This window comes from Oryza sativa, chromosome 3, assembly GCF_034140825.1.
Source record: "Oryza sativa Japonica Group chromosome 3, ASM3414082v1".
In the NCBI taxonomy this organism is placed as follows: domain Eukaryota; kingdom Viridiplantae; phylum Streptophyta; class Magnoliopsida; order Poales; family Poaceae; genus Oryza; species Oryza sativa.
Window position 1 is genome coordinate 15,354,088 of NC_089037.1, and position 22,975 is coordinate 15,377,062.

The 22,975-nt window shown below is 41.2% G+C and overlaps 2 protein-coding genes, 2 non-coding genes and 1 pseudogene across 5 annotated transcripts; 4 read left to right on the forward strand and 1 right to left on the reverse strand.

The window, feature by feature from the left end:
• Positions 1-9: 9 nt before the first annotated feature.
• LOC4332973 (protein GAMETE CELL DEFECTIVE 1, mitochondrial-like) lies at positions 10-2,271 on the reverse strand. Its single transcript, XM_015777814.3, has 3 exons — positions 1,676-2,271; positions 461-650; positions 10-381 (listed from the first exon to the last, which is right to left on the reverse strand). The coding sequence occupies exons 1-3, from the start codon at positions 2,203-2,205 to the stop codon at positions 172-174; spliced, it is 930 nt and encodes a 309-aa protein (XP_015633300.1). The 5' UTR covers positions 2,206-2,271; the 3' UTR covers positions 10-171.
• A 1,274-nt stretch (positions 2,272-3,545) lies between these two features.
• LOC4332974 (small ribosomal subunit protein uS4y-like) lies at positions 3,546-5,838 on the forward strand (annotated as a pseudogene). Its single transcript, XR_001544177.3, has 3 exons — positions 3,546-3,670; positions 4,252-4,633; positions 5,427-5,838. The product of XR_001544177.3 is annotated as a small ribosomal subunit protein uS4y-like (transcript).
• LOC112938392 (small nucleolar RNA Z161/Z228) lies at positions 4,792-4,881 on the forward strand. The gene has a single exon (XR_003241591.1). It is a non-coding gene; the product is annotated as a small nucleolar RNA Z161/Z228 (small nucleolar RNA).
• Positions 5,082-5,170, forward strand: LOC112938393 (small nucleolar RNA Z162). The gene has a single exon (XR_003241592.1). It is a non-coding gene; the product is annotated as a small nucleolar RNA Z162 (small nucleolar RNA).
• A 2,860-nt stretch (positions 5,839-8,698) lies between the features above and the next one.
• LOC107276559 (putative disease resistance RPP13-like protein 2) lies at positions 8,699-21,351 on the forward strand. The gene is made up of 3 exons (XM_015774038.3): positions 8,699-9,081; positions 14,514-14,729; positions 18,709-21,351. The coding sequence occupies exons 1-3, from the start codon at positions 8,816-8,818 to the stop codon at positions 20,957-20,959; spliced, it is 2,733 nt and encodes a 910-aa protein (XP_015629524.2). The 5' UTR covers positions 8,699-8,815; the 3' UTR covers positions 20,960-21,351.
• The last annotated feature ends 1,624 nt before the right edge of the window (positions 21,352-22,975 follow it).

Sequence of the window (22,975 nt, forward strand, 5' to 3'; positions counted from 1 at the left end):
GCATTAACATTGAACACTTGAATATTTTCCATTGCTGTTATTCAGAAGAACAATCCGTACAAAATTTTATGAACTACTCCACTCCGTAGCTGGAAAAAGTCACCATGTCCTTTCGCACATAATGTATCTACTGATACATCTTCAAACACACCAACGGAAATACGCGAGAGATTATGGCCGGTTTCCTCTGAATGGCGAACCAGATGCAATTGCAGGTGGCTCTTCCCTGTACGGCTGAGTAGCAGGATCAGTCACACTGGGCAGTCTCTGTACGCTCCCCTTCCCTTTTCTAGCATTAGGGCCAATTTCTTCGATCATGTACTTCCATCCGTCAATAGGACGCCTCCGGCTAAATATGTGTGTTTTGATGAAGCTAGCAATCTGCAGTCGCATTTCAACACCATGTCAGAAATAACTAGAATAACACAAAAAAAATTGTGGAGAGAGAGTGATTGTGGACCTGCTGTTTACTGAAAGCAATCCGCCTTTCGAATTCTTGGAGAAGAATGTCATCTTCCCGCTGTGAGATATCCCATATGCTACCATCCTGTCCTCTAGAGGTGGTTTCCCAACCATCAGGCTTGGTTTTGATCTCAGCAGTGCTTGGAATCTTTGAATCGCCAAAATCTGTATTTCCAGAATCGAAAATCCTGTATTTCACAAAATTATAAGCCAGCTACGTGTTATAGATTGCTAAGCATTTTGCTCACATGAAAAATATGCATTCCTAACTTAGCAAAACCAAGAGCTTACGGAAACTAAAACATTGTACAAGCCATAAAGCCTCCCCAATCATGCAGCAAAAAATTGTTATGGCAGGAAGATATGCAAAAATGACAAATAGACTGACAGTAGCATTAGGAGTTTTGGAGTGCTGCCATAATACCGAGACTATGAGAGTTTATGTTTTAATGCCTGATATGCTGATTACTAAGCAATTGTAGCAAATGAAAAGAAAACTGCATAACTAATGTCATTCCAAATGCTCCTGCTTCTATCAACTAAATGGTGAGCAGCAAATGACGCTAACATATGCTTGTTCCTAAGCAAAATCAAGTAAACATCGAAGCACAGTACTTCCTATTTTTTGAGAAAAAAATAAATTTGAGGGTGAAAGATGTGAACTGTACTAGATCCAGAAGAAATTCACATAGTACGCATAATTTGTGAAACCAAGCTGCTACATTGGAAGCTTGGAGATAAACAATATATGCAACACGGTTATATTTTGAATGAACCACACCAGATCAACATTTAATTTGTACATCATGCAACAAAAAGGTTATCAATTTGACATGCAGCAGGTGCTATGCATCAAAAAAATAATCGGAGGCATAATATACACTATTCAAGTCCCAAGTTATCAAACATATCAGAGTTTCACCAATGAGCAACTATACCAGATGAAAAGGAAATCACAGCTTTTCCAGGCTCTAGCTACAAATGAACTAGCCATAATTCATAGTATTGCCCGACAGTCTAACACAATACCTATCTAACTTATAAAATACAGCTGAAATTTGATACAGATTCATGGTCTATCAGCTCCAGATTCCACCACCAAGTGCGGTGCACAACGAGGAATCAAATAATATGCAAGCGACATTTTGGCAGGCAAATACAGTTTAAATCGCAAATTTGTCTAAGGGGGGAAAAAATTAGAGCAGCAACTTACTCAGAGCACGAGTCGAGGAGTCGGTCGATGTCGTCGGCGCCGCCGCCTCCGCCGCCGAGGCGCGCCTCCTCCATCTTCTCGATCTCCTTCACCCACAGCGCGGCGTGCACCCGCTGCTTCCTCGCCCTGTACTCGTCGGCCTGCGCCTTCTTGGCCGCGGCGCCGCCCGCACCCTCCGCGCGAGGAGCGGGGCGCGGCCGCCTCGACGCGGCGCGGCGCTCGGCCCAGCGCTCGTCCATGTCGGCCACGAAGGCCTTGGTGTCAGGGTCCACCTCCGCGGAGATGGCCGGGACGGTGGCGGCCCCCGAGGTGGGGGACTCCCACGGCGCGGCGGGCGCCGGGGAAGAGGTGGGGGAGTCGCCCGGGAGCCATGAGGTCTCCCAGGCGTCGTTCCACTCGTCGTCGCCGGTGGTCGCGGTGGCGGCGCCGGCGGCGGCTCGCGACGGCGGAGGCGCGCGGCGGTTAGAGGAGAGGCGACGCAGGCCAGAGGCGGAGGTGGGGACGCGGAGGGCGCGCCGGAGCGAGTGCATGGTGTGTGTTCGGTGAAATGCGCGCAGAGAGGCTCTCCTGTTCCGGAGTATAGGTAGCAATCAACTAAGAAATCCTCTGCAATTTGATACCCATCTTATCATAAGCCCTCCTAAATACATTTAGTTTGGTAAAAAAAATTCTTTTCAGAAAGACAATACAAATATTGATGCTCACAGAAGCGCGCACAACCACCTCTATGAACGTACATTCGGAAAACTCATCCGACATACGTTGACATTAACGAAGTCATCACAGGCACATCGTTGTCGGGTGCATCATCCACCGCTGGAAAAAAGAATTAGTCATAAATGCAAGCCCTCGTATCAAGTTTAAGACTTAAACCCGAGTGGACTATTTCCAACCTAACTAGTCAAACTACGTTACAGTGCAAAATTCCATTAAAAACAACTATTTTGAAAACGTTGTTATAACGTCATTATACCCATCCACAAAACTCAAAAATCCAAATCATTAAGAAACTAACTGGCAGAGATGGGGGAGATCGCTCCTCTCTCCCCCCTCGGTGCTCCTCTCGACAACTGAGTGATATTTTGCCACCGCTTCACATTATATATTTTGTACGCTTTGATCAATGAGAATCCATCCCTCTCGCTCTTGCTCCCACACTCTCAGCTGTCTTTTCAACACAAATTATTTCAATAACTTCAATCAAAACCTTTTATGTACTTATGGACAGTTCGACTGACCATGCTCCTTTTATAAGATTTGCATATTTGGACTCTACTACTGTACTTCCTAAAGGATTAGATTCTGAAGGTATTTATCCTACAGCATATCTTAAGATTTAAACCTCAATTTGCCAACCTGGTATTTCTTTTTTCAAACATTATGAAACTACATAACAAGTTGAATAAACTTTACAGTGTTACAAAGAACTTCAAGACATTATCACAATTCTTAGGTTTAATGGATCATCGGATCAGTACCGTTTAATTGTTGCAAGAGCACGGAAAATTAAGTGCTTCTTATCACAGTTGATAGCATACTAGGATTAATTAATTGGAGGTCATATAAAACCAAGATTCAATGTATTATACTACACCAGTGTTAGTAAAATATTTGTAATGATTCTTTTTTATGCATATAGCTTCTTCTTTAGAAGAATTTGGAATTCCTTTACCACACGTAAAGAGTAGAAGAGATAAAGAAAAAAAAAAGATAGAGGAGAAAACAAAGCGAGAGGTGTTCAACCATAGGCCCATAAGACAGCCCACTATATCATCTAAAAGGCCACAAAAGATAGGCCCACCAAGGCAAAAGCTCTAGGGTTAGGGTTTAGCGCCTGCTTTATAAAGGACTCCGCCCCCAACTCTCGTCCGCCTCCACTGCCTCCCTAACCCCACAATCCATCTCGCCGCGGCGGCGGCGGCGGCCGAGACCGGCGGCGAGCGGCGGGGGCGGGGGCGGCGTCAGCCATGGTGCGCGTTAGCTTCTATCGCAACTGTAAGCAACATCCTTGCCTTGTCTCTCTGTACCCGTGATCCATTGGATCACAGAACGTGATAGCAGTAGCATCTGATCCCGAGCTAGCCTCTTCAGCAGTTTTGATAAGTTTTGATACTTAATTACTTGGTTCCGCATTTGAATCTGGAGTCCGAGATCTCGTCATTTGAATCTGTTTTGGTAGTCCACGGGCAGATTAAGGGTCTTGCCTGATTTCACAAAGGTAACTGATTTGGTACATTTGAGTCGTTTTGGTTAATCGGCTTGCTCGAGTTTGCCAGTTGTCAATAGTTCGTTTATGTGAATTAATAATCACAGTAGTCGTGCTTGACGTGGAAATGAAAACTGCACTCTGAAATGCACCTTTTGAATCCTAACCGAAAGAGTAAAGTGTTTGACTATAGGGGCATATATCTTGGAGACGTTCGCTCATGATATGAGGATCAGTAGCTCTTGATATAAATTGACTGTTGTTTCAAACGTGGTTTTTTATTTGATGCCTTAGATTTTCGTACATTTACCTGATACTCATGGTGTGTTGGGCTATACATGTCTAATTTCGCAATATTAATATTTCTCAGATGGCAAGACTTTCAAGAAACCAAGGCGTCCATACGAGAAAGAGCGTCCTGATGCTGAGCTGAAGCTGTATGGTGAGTATGGCCTCAGGTCCAAGTGTGAGCTGTGGCGTGTGCAGTAAGCCCTAAGCCCTATCCGCAATGCTGCAAGGGAGCTGCTCACCCTTGATGAGAAGAACCCCCGACGTATCTTTGAGGGCGAGGCTCTCCTGCGCCACATGAACCGCTATGGTCTCCTTGGTGAGGGCCAGAACAAGCTTGATTACGTGCTTGCGCTCACCGTTGAGAACTTCCTTCAGTGCCGCCTCCAGACCATTGTCTTCAAGAACGGCACGGTGAAATCCATTCATCATGATCATGTACTCATCAGGCAACACCACATCAGGTATGGATTTCAAATTTCTTATATGACTGGTGATTTAACTTAGGTACACTGCTGAAATGCATATGCATAAATAAACATGGGCTTGATTGAACATTGATTTTCTGTTTTGATAACCTCATAGCTCAGTATTTTCGAACTGCACTTCTGTTTTTCATTCTGGGTCATGTGATGAGAAACAATATGCAACTCACGACGGTCGTCTGAGACACTTAGTGTGTAATGGTGCAGTCATATTATCTCTGATGCCCTGCCATTTCTCTTTAAACTTCTTACATTGCTAGGGTCATGTATGTTTTTAGTTTTATGTGAACCACATACTATTTTTGCAGAATTTTATAATATCTTATTGTTGGTTCATAATTGTCATTAAGTTGGTTTGGCACTTGGCATTATGTAGTAGTTCCATTTTGTTGCCCTTTTTTGCACATTTTTCTTGGAGTTTGTATTTGGTGGCACAATGAGGAACTAACTTTGCTAATGTATCTATGAGGCCATTAGGCTAATGACTCAAAATGTCCTTTTCATTCTGAGTGCCACATTGTACATGACTTTGTTTTTCTCTTAATAATGGATCTCACTTGTCTTTCATTATTTGCATGTTAAGGAATTGCGTGATCCCATCATGTCCACGGTGATTGCTAGGATTTAATTTGTGTTTAGTCTCATATTGATGCATAAAGCTATCACAGCTATAGTACTTGTGTAAATAGGTCCTGCAAAATGTGCAAAATGGATTTAGTTTGTCTTTGCGTAGTTGAAGCCTAGATTACTTGCTAAATGTTGGGTTGTGCAGAGTGGGAAGGCAGCTTGTCAACATCCCCTTATTCATGGTGAGACTTGATTAGAGAAGCACATCGACTTCTCCCTTACCAGCCCACTGGCGGTGAGCCTGGAAGGGTCAAAGAGAAAGAACCAGAAGGAGGCCTCTGGTGGTGATGGTGATGGTGATGGTGATGAAGAGGAAGAGTGAATATGTGATGTCAGCTCGGTTTTGTTATAGGACCTAATTTTGCGGGAACTTGTCTTATTAGGGACCTAATTTTTGTTACATGAGTAGAAAACAAAAATTAGCCACCGAGGGTTGTCAAAAATTGTTGTTTGCGCTGTTGAAATTTTGATTTGAAGTTTATCTCCTCATGAACATGTGAATTCAGTGTACCCAGGAAATATATCCCAGGTCTCACAAGCTAATACTGTTGGGAATATTTGAAGTGTTGGGTACCTTGTCTTTTGAAAACTGGCTTTGATTATACTAAAGCGGATACTAAATCTGGCCTCAAAATTGTTCTAATAAATCTGGAATTCGAACTCGCAAATAATTTGTTGTCACGCAGGCATGTATATTCTAGGGATCTTTTGAGTTTGTTGGTGCATATGCGAAAAGTGGAAACCGCTACTGCTGTTGTGAAGCGCTTCAGAATTACCCGTTACTGCTGTTGCGAAGCACTCCAGCATTACACGTTATCGCACGACGAAACGTCCTAATTTCAGCTTGTTGCCTTCGTTCCTCTGCCTTGCCGAACCCTCTCTGTCTTCTTCACTTTTATTTTTTCTATGATGGATTAAAACTGCCTCTACACCACAACCAACTCTCTTACGGTGCCATGCGATGTGTTATCGTTCATTCGTGTTATTCTACCATCTACCGCCTCCTAATCACTTTCCCAGGGATTCCCCTAGCGCCTAACCACTATATCTTAGTTGTTCGATAGCCTCCACTATCCAACACCCTTCTCTGCTTGTTCTATACCCCCATGGCTTCAATGGTACCATCTTCATCTCATCACGTTGTGTTTACACCTTCCATATTGCTGGTCCTCCATCACCTTGACCTCCCCCTCTAAACCTAGAGCCAGTAGCGCTTGGCAATGACCCTCAACCCTTACCCCGTCTTGTCGATAGAGAAGATAAGGAACTCTCCAAAGATAAGGATGCAGGAGGGCAATAGTAACATGAAAATTGACTAACCTGACATTGTTAGCCAAAGGTGTATCTTGCATTTCTGGAACTACAATGGAAGTCATAGCATGTTTAGCTATCTAATCTAAGCTCTCAAATTTTTAAGTGGTCCTGCACTTGGAAAAGTTTGGAGATTGAGATAGGATCATTATGCTAGAGCCTTTTGTAATTGCTCTCTAAGTTTATTTCCAATGCGGTAAGTTGGTAAGTAACTTCAACTCAGTATGTTGGAGACATATTGCTTTGGAGGAGAGAGTGGAATATGTTGGCGACATACTGCCTAGGAGAAGAAAGGGGATGGGGGCAAGTGGCTTCATGGGGTCCTTGTGCCTTCTGCAAGGCACGTTAACCTCACCTGGCATTCTATGTGTGGTCCAAGAAGGAGGGAGCATTGACCTAAGCATGAGGAAGTGGTGATGGAGATCTTATAGCGATAGATTTGGCGAGCCTGTAGCCACATCAGGCGTAGTCATTGAGCTCCACTCACCATCCGCAAATGCCATCGGGATCCTCATCGTCATATCCACTCCACCAAGCCCCTAGTCTGAGAGGACAAACAACGGCGGAGATCATCACTGCAGCACCAAGGAGATCTGAGATAGGATAGCTAGCCACCACAAATCTTGTCACCACAGTGCTTAAGAAGGGAGCAAGCATAGGCGAAGAGGAGAGAGGCGGCGACCATGGTGGCAGCAAAGAAGGGAGAGGAGAGCTGATGGAGTGAATGAGTGGGAGAGAGTAGTTATATTGTTTAGTTTATGGAATTTAGGAAGTGTAGTGTAAAATTTTGAACTTCCTTGTCATTTAGAAATAGAAGAGGACTAAATATAAAATGTTAGAGGCTTTGAAGCTACCTATATAGGTAATCAAATGAGCCCCATGACATGATTAGGCATGGCTAGTGCTAAAATCCATAAAATCCATGCCAATCCACGGGCTACACCAACGGCTCAGGCATGACCTAATAAGACTCGGGCCGTGCCGTGCCGGGCCGAAGGCACGACAAGCCCAGCGGGTTCTTCCTTGGAATATATCTATTTTGCATCCGTCATCTATTTGGGCCTTGTCTGATAAGGCTAGAATAAGTCTATTTGCATTCCTCATTTCTTTGGGCCATGCTTTATTTGGCTAAAATAAGCCTATTTTGACTCCCTCATCTATTTTGCCTCCCTAATTGTTGGGTTGTGCCGTGATGGGCCGGCCCACCATGCCGAGGCAGAGGCCCAGACACAGCCCAACAGTTGGGCTGAGCTGGTACGGGTTAGACACTAGTCGGGCCGTGCATGTCTGGGCCGGGTCGTCGCGCCCTGGGCTGTTTAGCCATCTATAACTCCATGAGGCCATTGATTTTGTTTTACATTTGCACATGTAGTCTCAGCATAGATAGTAGCCATATTGTATTCGAGGCAGGGTTTATATTACCGTCGGTAACTATGCGGTTACTGCCGTTACCGGCCTTACCGCGGGGGTATGGTAATAGAAAAACCGCGGTAACCTACTTAAATTTAAATAAATTTAAAAAATAATTTGAATTTTTGATAAATTTTGTACGGTTTCGTACGGTTTTTCACGGTTACCACGGTTAATGCGCGGTAACCGTGCTTACCGCCAGGGCACGGTAACCCCGGTCCCGGCGGTTTGGGAAACCCTGATTCCGAGGTAACTCGGTAAAGCCGCTTGCACAGTTTTGCATTGTAAATGCCCTGATCGAGTTGCATATGCCCGTGATGCTACAGCTCTTTCCCACAACTTGGGACAGGAAGACTCAGTGAAAAAAAAAAAACAAAGAACAGAATGCCCAGACAACCCTTTCTAAAAGACGTGAATTAGTTGACAACCCAACGGCTTATTATTCCCTTTCATGATTCCTAACTTCTTTTCTGGAAAAAAAAGCATGAAAGCAAGCATATACCTTAATTAAGCACACATGACACAATTAAACAAAGAACAACCAAGTCAGAGCGATATGGGTACGCAAAGTCAGCAGAGGAGGAATCAAAATCTATTCCTCCCCGAGCAGCGACTCAAACGTAACACAGCTGAGCAGCTACCTAATAAGCTAGCTAGCTCACGTACAAGCATGTCGTCCCCTCTCTCTCTCTCTATATACATATATATGTAACGAATTAAGTCAATGTATAAGCAAATTAAAGATTGTCTGCAGAAAGGAAAACTCAAACAAATCAATTAGAGAGAGAGAGAGAGAGAGTAAATCGATCGACAATGGCGGAGGCGATCATCGGGCCGCTGGTGTGGAGGCTGCAGGAGATGGCGGTGGGGCAGGCTCGGGCGCTGGTGTCGGTGAACGACGACATCGTGAGGCTCCGGGACAGGCTGATGTGGCTGCAGGCCTTCCTCCGGGAGGCCGACGCCAAGCGACGCGCCGTCTCCGACGAGGTCAACAAGGTGTGGCTGCTGCAGACGCGCGACGCCGTCTTCGACGCCGAGGACGCCCTCGATCATTTCTATCTCCGCGTCGATATGTCCAGGTATATATAGCTGCTACTAGATACTCCCTCTATTTTTTAATAGACGACGCCGTTGACTTTTTCTTCCATATTTGACTATTCGTCTTATTCAAAAAATTTTATGTAAATATATAAAATATAAATCACACTTAAAGTATTATGAGTAATAAAACAACTCATAACAAAATAAATTACAATTACGTAAATTTTTTGAATAAGACAAATGGTCAAACATGTGAGAAAAAGTCAACGGCGTCATCTATTAAAAAAACGGAGGTAGTATGTTATTCCCTTTTCTGCATCCATGATAGATATTGCCTCTGGTTTTAAATGGACAAATCGGACGTCTGGCATTTCTCAGAACATCGGACGGTGTATTTGTTACAAAATGTTTCAGATGTTTCATCCATCAAGGAAAAATGTTTCATCGCTTCAACATAAGTGTTTCAACCAAATGCAATCGAAACATATTGATTGCAAAGATTCAATATATGCAACATCAAATCAAAACAAAATGAAACACCTTAATAGGAGTGCAACAAGCTTAAACAGTAGAATGCAACATCACTAAAACTCCAACAAAACAAACCTACCTCCATTTTCTTCAACTCCGGTCACCGGCCCCCGAGGAAACTCACCTCCGTCGACTTCTTCTTCAACTCTGGTTGCCGGCCCCCGAGGAAACCCACCTTCGTCTTCTTCTTTAGTTTCGGCCACCACCTCTCGACACCTACGTCTTCTTCTTCAACTCCGGTCGCCGCCACCCGACACCTCTGTCTTCTTCTTCAACTCCGGCCGCTGCCCCCTAACGAGCAACAGAGAGGTGGGTGCCCATAGCTAGGACCAGTCCCATCACCGCCGGCGCCGCCGCATAAGCTCCATCACTGTGTGGCTTTCTGCGAGGATCAGTGCCTCAATTATCCCGCGTCGTCTCGCCCTCCGTTGCTGCCGCTGTGTAGCCAACGCTGGTGAAGCAGCAAGAGAGAAGAAAGAGAGAGAAAAGAAGGAATCTGTGGTGGAGAAGGATGTGGGATGTGGCTGTGTGTTTGGATAAGGTCGACGTCCCATATTTTGCAGTGTCTGGACGTTCGTCCGGAAGCATTTTCGGTTTTTAACATATGATGTAGTTAAATTATTTCTAATTCGTTTGAGTTTTTTTTTTCTGAAAGAAATATTTAGACAAATATATATAAACATATTAGACATGCTTAAAGTGCTTTTGATGGTAAATCTAGTAATACTCCTTTTGCTTTACTTAAACTAAGTAATTGTATAAATATTGGTTGTTATATATTAAACACTTGATCAAACACCACCGGTCCAAACACTCAGGAATTATAACATTCCAGTCCTTTTGAAATAAACCCTGTTAAAGTATATAAGAATGGACACCTAGGTTAACACAAACCCCGAAGTTGGGGTCAACACCATACCTTGTGGGACCTCTTGGGAGTTCAATAGCAACAAACCATTGCACCACCTAGAAGGTGATGACATGATGTGGTATATTAAGTACTAGCATAATGCCCCTGCGTTGCAACGGATTCTAAATAACATTTATTGACATAAATTAAAATCCTAAACCATGCATATATCACAATTAGACTGAAGGGAATATGATCACAGAAATAACAGTATTAAACTACAACTAACTTTGGCTGGAACGATATTTCAATATCAGAAAAAATTATATAACTAAATCCTTATTTTATTTAGCTATAAATAATTCAATACAGAGGAAATTGCAAGTTACAATAATTTTTTAGTGGATCAAATAGCACTAAAACTAATATCGCAAACGAAAAAACAAATGAAATTAACTAGAAATTAAAAAAGAACCTATTTTAGCCCATTGATGAAAATTTGATCCATAAAATCTGAACGGGTACCCGTTTCATTGATATAAATTAGAATTTCATGTTCTGATCATATTCCTATGATCTCAATATTATGTAAGTGGTCCAGGAGCATGGTTGGGCTAGACCACGAAGGATTAGAGCCTTCGTCCATAGATGGTGGAGGTTGCCAATGAAAAAAAAAATCAAAACAACATGAAACAAGAAACAGAAAAGGAGGGAAGATGGACATCAGTCCTCCGGCGACCAAACTGTGGTGAGTAAGGTGGCCGGACATGCCCCACGATGTGACTAGTTCGTAGATGGTGGTGGTTGGCAATGAAGAAAACCAGAATAGCAGGAACAACAATGATGTGGTCCTGATAGAGAGAGAAACAGTAACGACAAGCTCTGGTGGTGAGGACGACCAGATGAGTGCGTCAAAACGTGTTCCTGGATGAGGAGGTTCCGTTTTCCTTGAATGTGTAGGAAGAACGAAAGATGGAGAAAGGCGACTAACGTTGTTCATTGTCTTCCCTAGCCTAAACAAAAAACAGAACATGAGTGAAGATGGGCGCTCATGCTCTGGCGACCAAACGGTGGTGAGTAAGGTGGCTGGACGTGTCTCATGATGTGACTCGTCCATAGATGATGGAGGGTGGCAACGAAGAAAAACCAGACATAGGAAACACGACCAGCAACAACGTTGTCCTGATAGAGAGAGAAACAACAACGACGAGCTCTTGTGGTGAACACGGTCGGTGAGTGTGTCAAAATGTGTTCCCAGACGAGGAGGTTCCATTTTTGTTGAACGCACAGGAGGGAGGGAGTGTAGGGGAGAAGAGGAGCGCTGGGAGGAGGGGGCGACGGGGAGGAGGAGCGCCAGAGAGGAGAGAGGCCGTGGGGGGAGGAGAGGGGCCGGGGGAATGGGGAGCATGTCCAATGGGGTTGGATCGGATGATTTTTTGGGATTGTGAGAGAGAGATAGAGGTCGTCGGGAGGAAGGGGGATCAGGGGAAGGGAGGAGGTGGAGGCGCACACGAGAGGGAGGGAGGGAGGGAGGCGTGCGGCGCATGGGAGGGAGAGGGCAGCCAAAAATCTCGTCCAGAAGCCTTACGCATTTTTAATTAGGTATATATTAATTGTCGATATATGAGTTCAGCGTAGTGCTGACCCGATGCCACTTGTGCATAAGGTTCCGCTAACGTGGTAGCGGTTACTATACCATGCTCGCTGGCGTTGAGCCATTGGAACTCAGTGCCTTTGGCCCTGGTTCTGTCCTCGAAGTCCATTTTTTATATAGTTTTTGTGCAGGGTTCATTTATAAAATTAGTTTTGTAAAAGGTCAAAGTGTTAAAATTTCAGCCAAACACTTGACCATATGCCCATAATAAAAGTAAAATGTTGTTACACAAAGTGCACATGCACGGATCATGCTTCTTTCCCTCCCTACTTGACCCTAAGTTCGGACTTCGCATGACGTATCAACACCGACAAGGTGTGCAATGGGGTGCTAACCCTAGCAGTGGACATGCTTTGTGGCAGTTCTGACACATAATCTCCTTCAGAGGTTAAGGAAAATGGTTACATTTTTATCCCCATTTAGTTTAAAAGGGCTAAGTCCATGGTGCTATGGTTGGAGCACAAATGATTGTATGTTGGCTTGAAATTATCTAAACTCAGGTTAGACTAAACTGGAAAACTAGAGCAAACACATGGCAAAATAAAAAAATATTAATGGGCAAACTAGAAAGTAATTCGAGCAATTTTGTTTTTTCCCCTACTTTGATGTCTAATACTGATTTTACCCTTACTTTTTAGGGTTTTTGTTTTTGCCCCCAGTTTTTTGAACCGGACGATCATCCGGCCCCTATTTTGGATGGTGAAGTTAAAGGTGTTAAGTAATTGTCACAAGGACATTTATACCCTCTTATATTTTTTTTATTAATTGTGTTTTTGCCCCCATCTTATACATGTTGCTTTGGAACTTTATTTTTTTGAATATATTTAAAATTAAATGATACACATTGACTAATATAACAATTAGGACAGATTCAGACCTAATTGTTGTGGCAATGTATGTCCTGTCTCCTGTCCTAATTGTTATATTAGTCAATGTGCGCCATTTCATTTTAAATATATTCACAAAAATAAAGTTCCAAAGCAATATGTATGAAATGGGGGCAAAAACGCAATTAACGAACAGAAATAGGAGAGGGTATAAATGCCCTTCTGCCAATTACTTAACATTGTTAACTTCCCCATCCAAAGTAGGGGCAAACGATCGTTCGTTTAAAAGAAGTGAGGGCAAAAACGAAAACCCTAAAAAGTATGGGTAAATCAATATTAGACATTAAAGTAGGGCAGAAACGAAATTGCCCCAAAGTAATTAGAGAATATCACACCCCACTACAGGGTGTGACCTCAGGCAACATATTGCATATATGATAGGGCTAATTAATGGGTGAATAGGAAAATTATTATCTAGGATATTACTCTCATCCCCATCCCCATCACTCTTCAAGGCTAATGTCCTTGGTAGCTTAGCATACAAGTACATAACAATGGGCATACCTCAGTGGTACGAAAGCACGTTGGCATGAACACACACCCATGCCATGTTTACGCAACTAGAATAGGAGGTGCCGGTGGTGGATGTTGGATTATAGGTTGGATTAAAAGATGCTCTCAAAAGCTGCTAGGGTGCAACTTTTGTAAACTAGATGAATACCCCGCCGCGTTGCTGCTGGAAATTAAGTTGCATAATATGTACAAAGAAGATGAAATATGAATATTAAAACTAAAACAAATTGATACTTATGAATTTTGAGGCCTAAAAATGATTGAGATTACTTGGTGTTATGAGAGGAAAGAAGAGAAAATTTGAACCATAGATCTATCATCCAATGGCTAGAAATAATTGGGGTGATATGGCTTAATGAGAGAAGAGAGAAATAGCATTAACTACACTTAGTGGGGATGAACTATATAAGTATATAGGATAAGAGGACTCACTCCTGGAGCTTCCCGTAGTGGTTGTTAGGCAAGCTGCAGGTTGAGCACGGTGCTCAATATAACTTAGTTGGCTACTTTGAAGCCGTGCACACATAGAGAGATAGAGAGAGGGGGAGGGGAGCGCGGAAGGGAGGGAGAGAGAGATGAGGTGTGGTGGCTGAGGGTAAGGTGGCCGGCAGGAAGAGAGGGGAAAGAATAAAGGGAGGATGACACATGTGAGGGCCTTTTTTTAGCTTCTTCTTTTTTGTCTGATTTGATTGCCACTCAACACCACATTAGGGAAGACCACTCTAACTTTAATATAGGATATATGCAAAGTGATTTTTTTTAAAAAAAGTTCAATGTTGAACGGTGTCCAAATGAAATTTAGGATTTATTTTTAGAGTTGTAAAATGGATTATTTTCCTAATATATTTCACTTAACTCGACAGACATTAAGCATCCATGGCTTTTAATTGGCTATCTATGTTTTAGTTCAAAAATCAACTTTCCCACCTCTTTATTCTAAATACTAATGGTGCGCATGTGCGGGGAAAATCCCACTAAGGTTCTATTTGTAAATATCTATTCTAGCGCTTCAGTGTATAAATATATGTTTTGCAGGTTTCCAAGGTGGGCTCAACCATCCATGAGATATGTTGTAACCTTTACAACGCAAGTACCAATGCGACGCATTCTCTCTAAAAAGATAATGGCTATCAACACCAGGCTTGAGGAAATTATTCAAAACAAAGATAGGTACAAGATGGACGATGTGAATAAGGGAATAGAAGTGACATGGAAGGCTTCAACGTCAATATCCGAAAGCAATTCTGAGCTGTAAGTGTGCAAAAGTGCATTTTTCCTTGTGTTTTACATGCTTCTCTAGTTGGTTCTCCATTATCCAACATACTTAGTGTGCACTTAATTAGATTTACCAAGGTAAATTGTTTATATAAATTGTTAGAGAGGATATATAGGTGTAATTTCTATAAGAAATATACCAACAAAGCACCAAATGCATTGTTGTCCATCACACATGTTCTAATATTTATGGACAGAACTATTAAAAATACAATCATGTTTGAAAGTTTAGCCACACACATTCCTTGAACACAGAGATATGTAGCCTAGGGGGGGGATAGGTTTACCTGAAATTCTAAAAACAAATCGCAGCGGTTAAATTAACAGGGTCCGGAACATCCTGATGAAGAACGCCAGAACTTCCGGTGTTGCAAGACAGGAACTTCCGAGCAATTGGTAAATCAGAGCAAAGATTCAAACTTCGACTCAAGAAACTTGACCTATTAGAGCAATATAAAACATAGGATAACAAAAAAGTAAATGGATCACAGAGACGAGCACAAAATCATCATAGAGAGGACAAGAGGGATTTTTTTTCCTGAAGTTCGGATCGCACGTATCCTACTCTCTGTTGAGGAACTCTGAAGAGTTGGGTCTCGATTAACCTCTTGCCTCTCTTGTGCAAAGATTCCAGAAAAGGTCCACAGCCTTCAATCCAACACCCTTAGGTTATTCTCTAGAATTTGAGTGACCGCCAAGATCCAACTCAACTTTCTTCTAGAGAGGACCACAAGTGAGAATTGCTCTACTAGGACGATCTCTGAAACCTTAGCACATTTTCCTTAATCACTTACCTCGTTTCCTTGCGGAGGTGAGGAATACCTTCACAAACTTGCCCGGGACATCCACAATCTCGAAGGAAGCTCATGGGCGACACCTAACCGTCTAGGAAGAGACCTCCAAGAGTAATAAGCTCCAAATGACAGCCCACGAGATACCCCAAGTGCTCAATTCATCCTAACCTTCAAAACCTTTTGCAAATCTCTCTAACACCCTCACAATCACTCTCTCACACAAGAATGGCTCAAGATTTTGGGTGGGGGAAGCAAATTCACCTTGGGAGAGGCTAGAAATAACTAGGGAACGGAAGAGCAAAAGTGAAATGTCCAAAGAATGAGCTGGGTCTGAGTTTGATATATATAACAAATATGTGACGTCATCTAGCCGTCACTCACAGATTTGAACTGAAGGGTGGACCGGAAGTTCCTGGTCCTGGGGCTAGGAACTTCCGACCAACATTTAGGAAAATGTCGACTTCACCTCAGCTAGGAACTTCCGGCCCAAAGTGCCAGGAACTTCCGTCCGGCCCTTGCTGTCTTGAGAAGACCCATTCTAAAAATGGCTCTTAAAAATATTTCTTCGCTTGGACAGGAGTAAGAGCACTTGTACTATCTCAGAACCACACCTAGAATCCCTCTTAATAGTATGATTTTTCCTAAACTCGAATGCAAAAAAGTAAACTAGTCTAATACAACTCCGAGTTCTTTCGCCATTTTAAATTTGTTGATTTGGGGGTTCTCCAAGCATCCTGGGACTAAAACACTTGCATTTTACTCCATAAACACATTGATCCCTTAACCACTTCATCATTAATCACCAAAAACCACTAGGGGGATAAATGCACTTTCAATTCTGGAAGAGAAATATTTGTGAACAAACAAAAAGTAACAAAGAATAAAGTATGAAACTATAGTGACAGCATTTTGGATGTAAATATATAATCCAATGGCCTAGAATCCTGTTGGACAGTCTAATAAGTAGATAGATCAAAAATTAATGTTCCCAATGATGAAAAATGGTGGAAATGGCATTCCAATCCAGACTTGGTGGTGTGGTTCTCTTCTATTTTCCAATCTGCAGATGGCATATGATTTCTTTAACTACATATAGATACAACTGTGTTTTCTTAATCACACCGAACACTCGTAAGTCTTTGACTTGCTAAAAAGTGGAGATGTATATTAATAATGTTTATATCTTAATTAGTGTCCACATATAATTAAACATATATGGAATTACTTTAATTGTTACTTTGAAAATTTACCGCACACAATTCTCTCAGGGCATGTGTTGTGGTGTGCATATGTTGCATGTAAATGGAGAAAAAATAGTAGCTTTAGGGCTACTTTTGATTGAAGGAAATTCAAATAAATTTTAAAGGATTCTAAACACAAGGATTTTTTTTGCTCTATATTATTGTTTGGAACAAAAGATTTTAGCATACCAAATTCCCATGGATTGCTATGCTCTGGACCCATTTTATATATAGAAAATTTTACACTAAGCTTAAACCTTATTTTACATTTCCTTTGAGAAGTCCAATATACATCTTATCTCTCTTAGTTCCATCAAATTCCTATGGTTATATTCCAATGATTCATCCAAACACAAATATGTTTCGATTCCTATGTTTTGAATTACCATAGGATTTGTTCACATGTGACACTCTAATCTTGTCTTCTTTTCTATTCCTGCATTTTTGAAATCTTGCATTCCAAATGATCCCTAATACTTTTCATGTAAAAGGGGTTAAGCCACTGGAAAGTTGTCATGTTTGACATTGGTAGTTATAGCACAAACTGGTAAACCAAATAATATTGGTAATTTCTTTAAAAAATTACACTTATCATATCATTAATGAAAATATAACTCAGCCTCTACACCAACCATTAATGTATAGAGGCTTTTAATTATGGGACTTAAGTACCATATAGTCATAACTCCAGTGTCAGACCAAATATACTTCGTGATCAAGCAAGAGCACATCGACGAAACACTTTTTATAGCTCCATGCATTTTTACAAGAGAAATGCTATATAAATTATAGAAAAAGAATAAAAACAAATAATGAACATCAAACTGAACATTATTCAAACCTCAACTGTCATGCATAGTTTTTTACCTCGGTCTTGTTTAATAGTGATTTTGGATGACATGGTGCCAAGATGGTATACCAAGAAAAAGTAGGTTTTTGAGTAAAATGGATCTTATGAAATCTCACTTATAGAAACCACCAATATTCTTGACTAATTTTGTACATACAAAATAAAGTAGGTTAATTGAGTTATAAAACATTATTTAAAACCGAACGAAACCATTTTTTTTGGGGAAACAATTTATGTAGGTTCTAAATACTCTAATGTGCATGCGTGTTCTAACTTTTTCAGTATTTACTACTCCCTCCGTTTTTTAATAGATGATGCCGTTGACTTTTTCTCACATGTTTGACCATTCGTCTTATTCAAAAAATTTATGCAAATGTATAAGATATAAATCACACTTAAAGTACTATGAGTGATAAAATAACTCATAACAAAATAAATTATAATTATGTAAATTTTTTGAATAAGATGAATGGTCAAACATGTGAGAAAAAGTCAACGGCGTCATCTATTAAAAAACGGAGGTAGTAGATGTTTAAAAATATTTTTACTTGGGCCATGTTACTGCCACGTTATGCAAAACAACTTTGAAATTTGCCCAAGGTATGTTGAAATATACACCATATATTATCAAATTTTAGGTCTGTATGATGAACCGTGTGGATATTAGGTACAAAGTAGAAAAGCTCTCAAACTAATCAGAAATAGATAGACTTAAATTTACCTTTTAAATTTACTAGAAAAAGTTTGTTTTTTGAAATTACTAGCATGCACCTACTAGCTGCTTCATGACTAGCATTGCATAAATGCTAGTGGTTAAGATAAAAATTATACTGAAATACGAAAAAAATACATGTACATAAAGTGCATGCCTCATCAGTAATCTCTTCTCCTTCATAAAGTTACATAAACGGGTTTTGGGCTTATATATGTACACAAGATTCTGAATTACCAATATTTGGGGAAAAGGCAGCTAGATGGTTCAAACTTGATACTGATTCTCAATACACTGCACTTTGGCATTATGCAAATTTACTCTTTAATGTACTAACTGTATAATGTTTTAACTACAGGGATGATTTACAACAAGGAAATTTGACATTATATGAAGAGCACCAAGAGGAACTTGAGAAAGCCCTTACTCCAACAGATCAAGAACTACAGAAAAATGATAATCGTCCAATTGTGGTCTCTGTATCTGGAAAGAGTGGGGTTGGCAAGACAACTCTTGTGAGAAATGTGTACAATATAATGAAGAAGAAGAATTGTTTTGATGTTCATGCTATGGAGAGTTTTGCACCTCATTTAACAGCCCCCAACATCCTACATCAAATTGTTCAGCAGCTTACAGAAGACAACAAGAATTGTCCTAGAAGCATGGTCCATGAAATGTTGGCTACAGCGTTGAGAGATAAGAAATACTTACTGGTGATAGATGGTGAAGTTAGCAGAACTGAATGGAAGAACATTATCACTATGCTCACTACCCTTGCAGTCGGTTCTACTGGTAATAGAATAGTGCATATCAGATTTGACAGACCAGAACAGTCGTCTCTCTATTATCATCATCACATTCGGTTAGAACCTCTTGAAAATAATGTTGTCATGAAATTGTTCCACAAGCGATTACGAAACCAAGACAAGCAAGGTGATGCCGGAGGTCCAATGGTATTGAAGTTGAAGAAACTACTCCAATTTGATGCACAATATCAAAAACTTGAAGAATACCGTGAAGACATATGCAAAATCACGGAAGGGTTGCCTCTGGCTGTTGTTCTTTTATCAGGTCTTGTCCAAACCAAAGAGTTTCCCCATGAGTGGACAGAAGTATTCAAGTATCTTAGTTCCAAGAAATCAAAGCGGCTCGACAATCTACTGTCCCTGTGTTTTGATGATCTTCCACACGAACTGAAATGTTGCTATCTATACTTTGCTGCATTTCCTCCCAATGTAGTGGTCGAGGCACGCAACTTGGTGTGTATGTGGATGGCAGAGGGATTTCTAACACCTAGAGTTGGAAAGACATTGGAGAAGGTGGGCTACATCTTCCTGAATGAGCTGATTTCCAGGAATCTAGTCAATCTTGTTCTTGTAGATGATAATTCTACTACCGGGACTATGTTCATCTCCATCCAAAACAAAGTACATGAGTTTTTGCAATCTGAAGCGCATGAGGCAAGTTTCTTGGAGGTGCATAGTGGTGATGACATCCCTACTTTGACAAGTGCTCGTCGCCTCTCTCTACAGAATTACACAGACAAGTATGCGGCCCTAGCTAATCCATTGCCAAAGCTACGATCCATCTTCTCTCAGTTTGAGCAAGAGCCAAAGGAACAAGAGCCCAAAGGAGACCAAACTAGACAATGTTGCACACCACCTCAACAGTGGATAACCAACAAGAAGCAGAAAGACATCAGATCTCACATAAAAGGATTGCTACAAGGATCAGAGTTCCTCCGTGTCATTGACCTACAAGGGATTGAGATTGGTGATGAGTTGCCACATGCAATAGGTAGTGTTGTGCATCTGCAGTACCTTGGAATTACATCTTGTTCATTGACAGTGATCCCTCCGTCCATTGGAAGCCTGAGTGGTCTACAGACATTGGATGTCAGAGAAACTAATGTTCGGAAGCTCCCACTGAACTTTTGGTTGATGATCAAGACACTAAGGCATGTATTTGGTTTTACCCTCAAATTGCCTAAACAAATTGGCAGCATGAAGCATATGCAGACACTTGACTCAATAGAGCTTGACAACTGTGAGAAGGATTTGATTGGGACAGTTGGAAAGATGGTCCATCTAGAAAATTTATTTGTTTGGAACATTACAACTGGTAATATGGAGGCTTTGTTTGCTGCTCTGAGCAAGCTAGAGAATCTTAGGAATTTGGCCTTGCATGGCCACATTATTCCATCAACCGTGTTCATCACAATCTCGCTTCGCCGCCTCAAGTCCATGAAGTTACAAGGGAAACTAAAATTTTTATATGAGATAACTGGTATGGATGTATGCCTTCCTAATCTCAGCATGCTTTCATTGGAGAAAACAAAGGTATCTCAGGGATTCATTTCAAAGCTTGCTGAACTCCCATCTCTTGAAACCCTTGCCTTATATTCTGAGTCATACAAGGACGAGCATCTTTTATTCTCTTCAATTGGATTTGTTAGTCTGAAGAAGATCAAGCTTGATGTACCAACAACGCTGAAAACTATTGAGATAGAGCAAGGTGCGCTTCATATTCTCAAGGAATTTGATATTCTCTCTCAACGTCCCCATGTCAAAATCATTGCGGAAAGACGCATCAAAAAGCTCATTGTCTAATGATTTTCTAAATACTAAAAAGATTGATGCAATTGAGGATGAAGACATCTAATGAAAAGGTAATTATGGTATTACTACTACTGTGTGTGCTTACTATAGTTTACAACTTACTAGCCGCTCTCCATCGAATGACTAACTGTGGGTGCCGATGTGTGTATGTGTTTCATGGCACTCTAACTTGTATGTTGCCTGAAGTTTGTGTTACTGTGTGTGTTTGACTAATACCTTTATAGCGTGTGTTTTATGTCCAAAAAAATGTGCAGTGTTCGCTCACTTGTGGATGCTTTGTAAATAAATTAAGTGTTCTTCCGGATGCTATCAGTATTGTGATGTATATGAACTCATGTAATAGTGTGGCAAAACTATGTTGATGATTGTCCTGCCACAGGGCCACAAATATCCTTGTAAATATTATTGTGTTATGGATTTTTTACCTTTGCTATCTGCAGTGCACCTAAAATCCTTTACCAAGAATTTGCTAGCAAAGATCACATATGCTCTATGGAACTATTTGTCAAGAAAAGTTTTCTCTGTTGTAAAACCAAGGCAAAACATTAGTGGAAAGGAAAACTCCAAGCAATTAATGGATGGATTTGTTTGTTTTGTTCCATGAACAACTTCACAGCCATATATGGCCCAACCCTAAAATAGGGGCGGAAATGAGCTAAGCGCGGAGCTTGGTTTGGCTTGCATTGTGGAAGCTTGATGAAAGAGACGCTCAGCTCGGTTTAGTTAGGATCACGAGCTAAAGTGTTGCTTGTCTAGGCTAGTTCTTGAGGTCAAGCCATCTCTCGTAAACCGACGAACAAAAACACTTCCAGAGGGAGTACAAGCAGACTACAAAATCACAAACAGACGACAGCCGCGGTTTGGCACACCACAATGGTCGACAAGGTGATGGATGACAATGGAGCAGTGATGTGGGCAGGAGTGTCACACTAATGGGCAAGCCTGTCGAAGGTTGTGTGCGACATTGGCGATGATAGAGTGTCCCCCAATTTTTTTGGGGCACCCAAGTTAATCGGAGAGGCGCACATTAATGCATAGCCGAGCCACAATCCTGCTTCTACCTGTGAATCGATTAGAGAGGCCCATCTGCCATCAGGTGCATTGGAGGCTGAGAGGCGAACGAGATCAAGTCACACTGTTGTGTAGTCATGTCGTGTGACTGGAGTCAATCTCGATTTCAAATTCGACGATGAAATGACGATGCCTGCAAAGTCCCGACCCCAGCCCAACACGAGGCAGCGAGCGACCAACGGGCAAGCGCCATCAATGCCAAGCGGTTGGCCGGCTACCTTTGTCAGTGCCTCTCATCCACTTATCTTCGTGTCCCTGACTACTACCTTTGTGCAGCATTGGAAAGTTACTTTTAGACTTAAGAGTTGAGACATTGAGTCTCGTATCAAATAGTAGATGTAATATGAATCAAACTATCGATTGAATCAAAACTTAAATAGTGATGTGACTGTTTGACTCAAATTACTTTTCTTTTGTTTATGAAATAGGAAGACACTTATTTCCTCAATCCTCATTATGTCAGCTAGAAATAGGAAGTACGATTCTGGTGCTGAAAAGCGAAAGAAGAGGCAAAGACCAGAAGAAGCAATTCAATCTCAAAAGGGTGTTCTTTGATATTTTAAAGTTTTGAAGGAGCGCCCCTTTTATCCTAATGCTATTATTGCATACAAAGTTTTATTAGCCATTCATGTGAGGCTGTGACCGTTGCATCTATGGAAAGGAGCTTTTCTAAACCCAAGTCGTTGTACTATGATATAAGAAAGACTCGATGGATTGGCAACAATAGAAATTGAAAATGATGTCTCGGAGTAGATTAATTACGTACATATAATTTAATATTTTATTTTAAAAAATAATAGACAAATGGTGCTTTTCTGTAGAACATGAGGTTAGCACTACATTGACAATTTTAGCGTTAATATTTGATATATTTTTGTATGAAAATAACACATATTGAAGTTATATAATTGAGTGAAACTATGCCTTGTTTATATT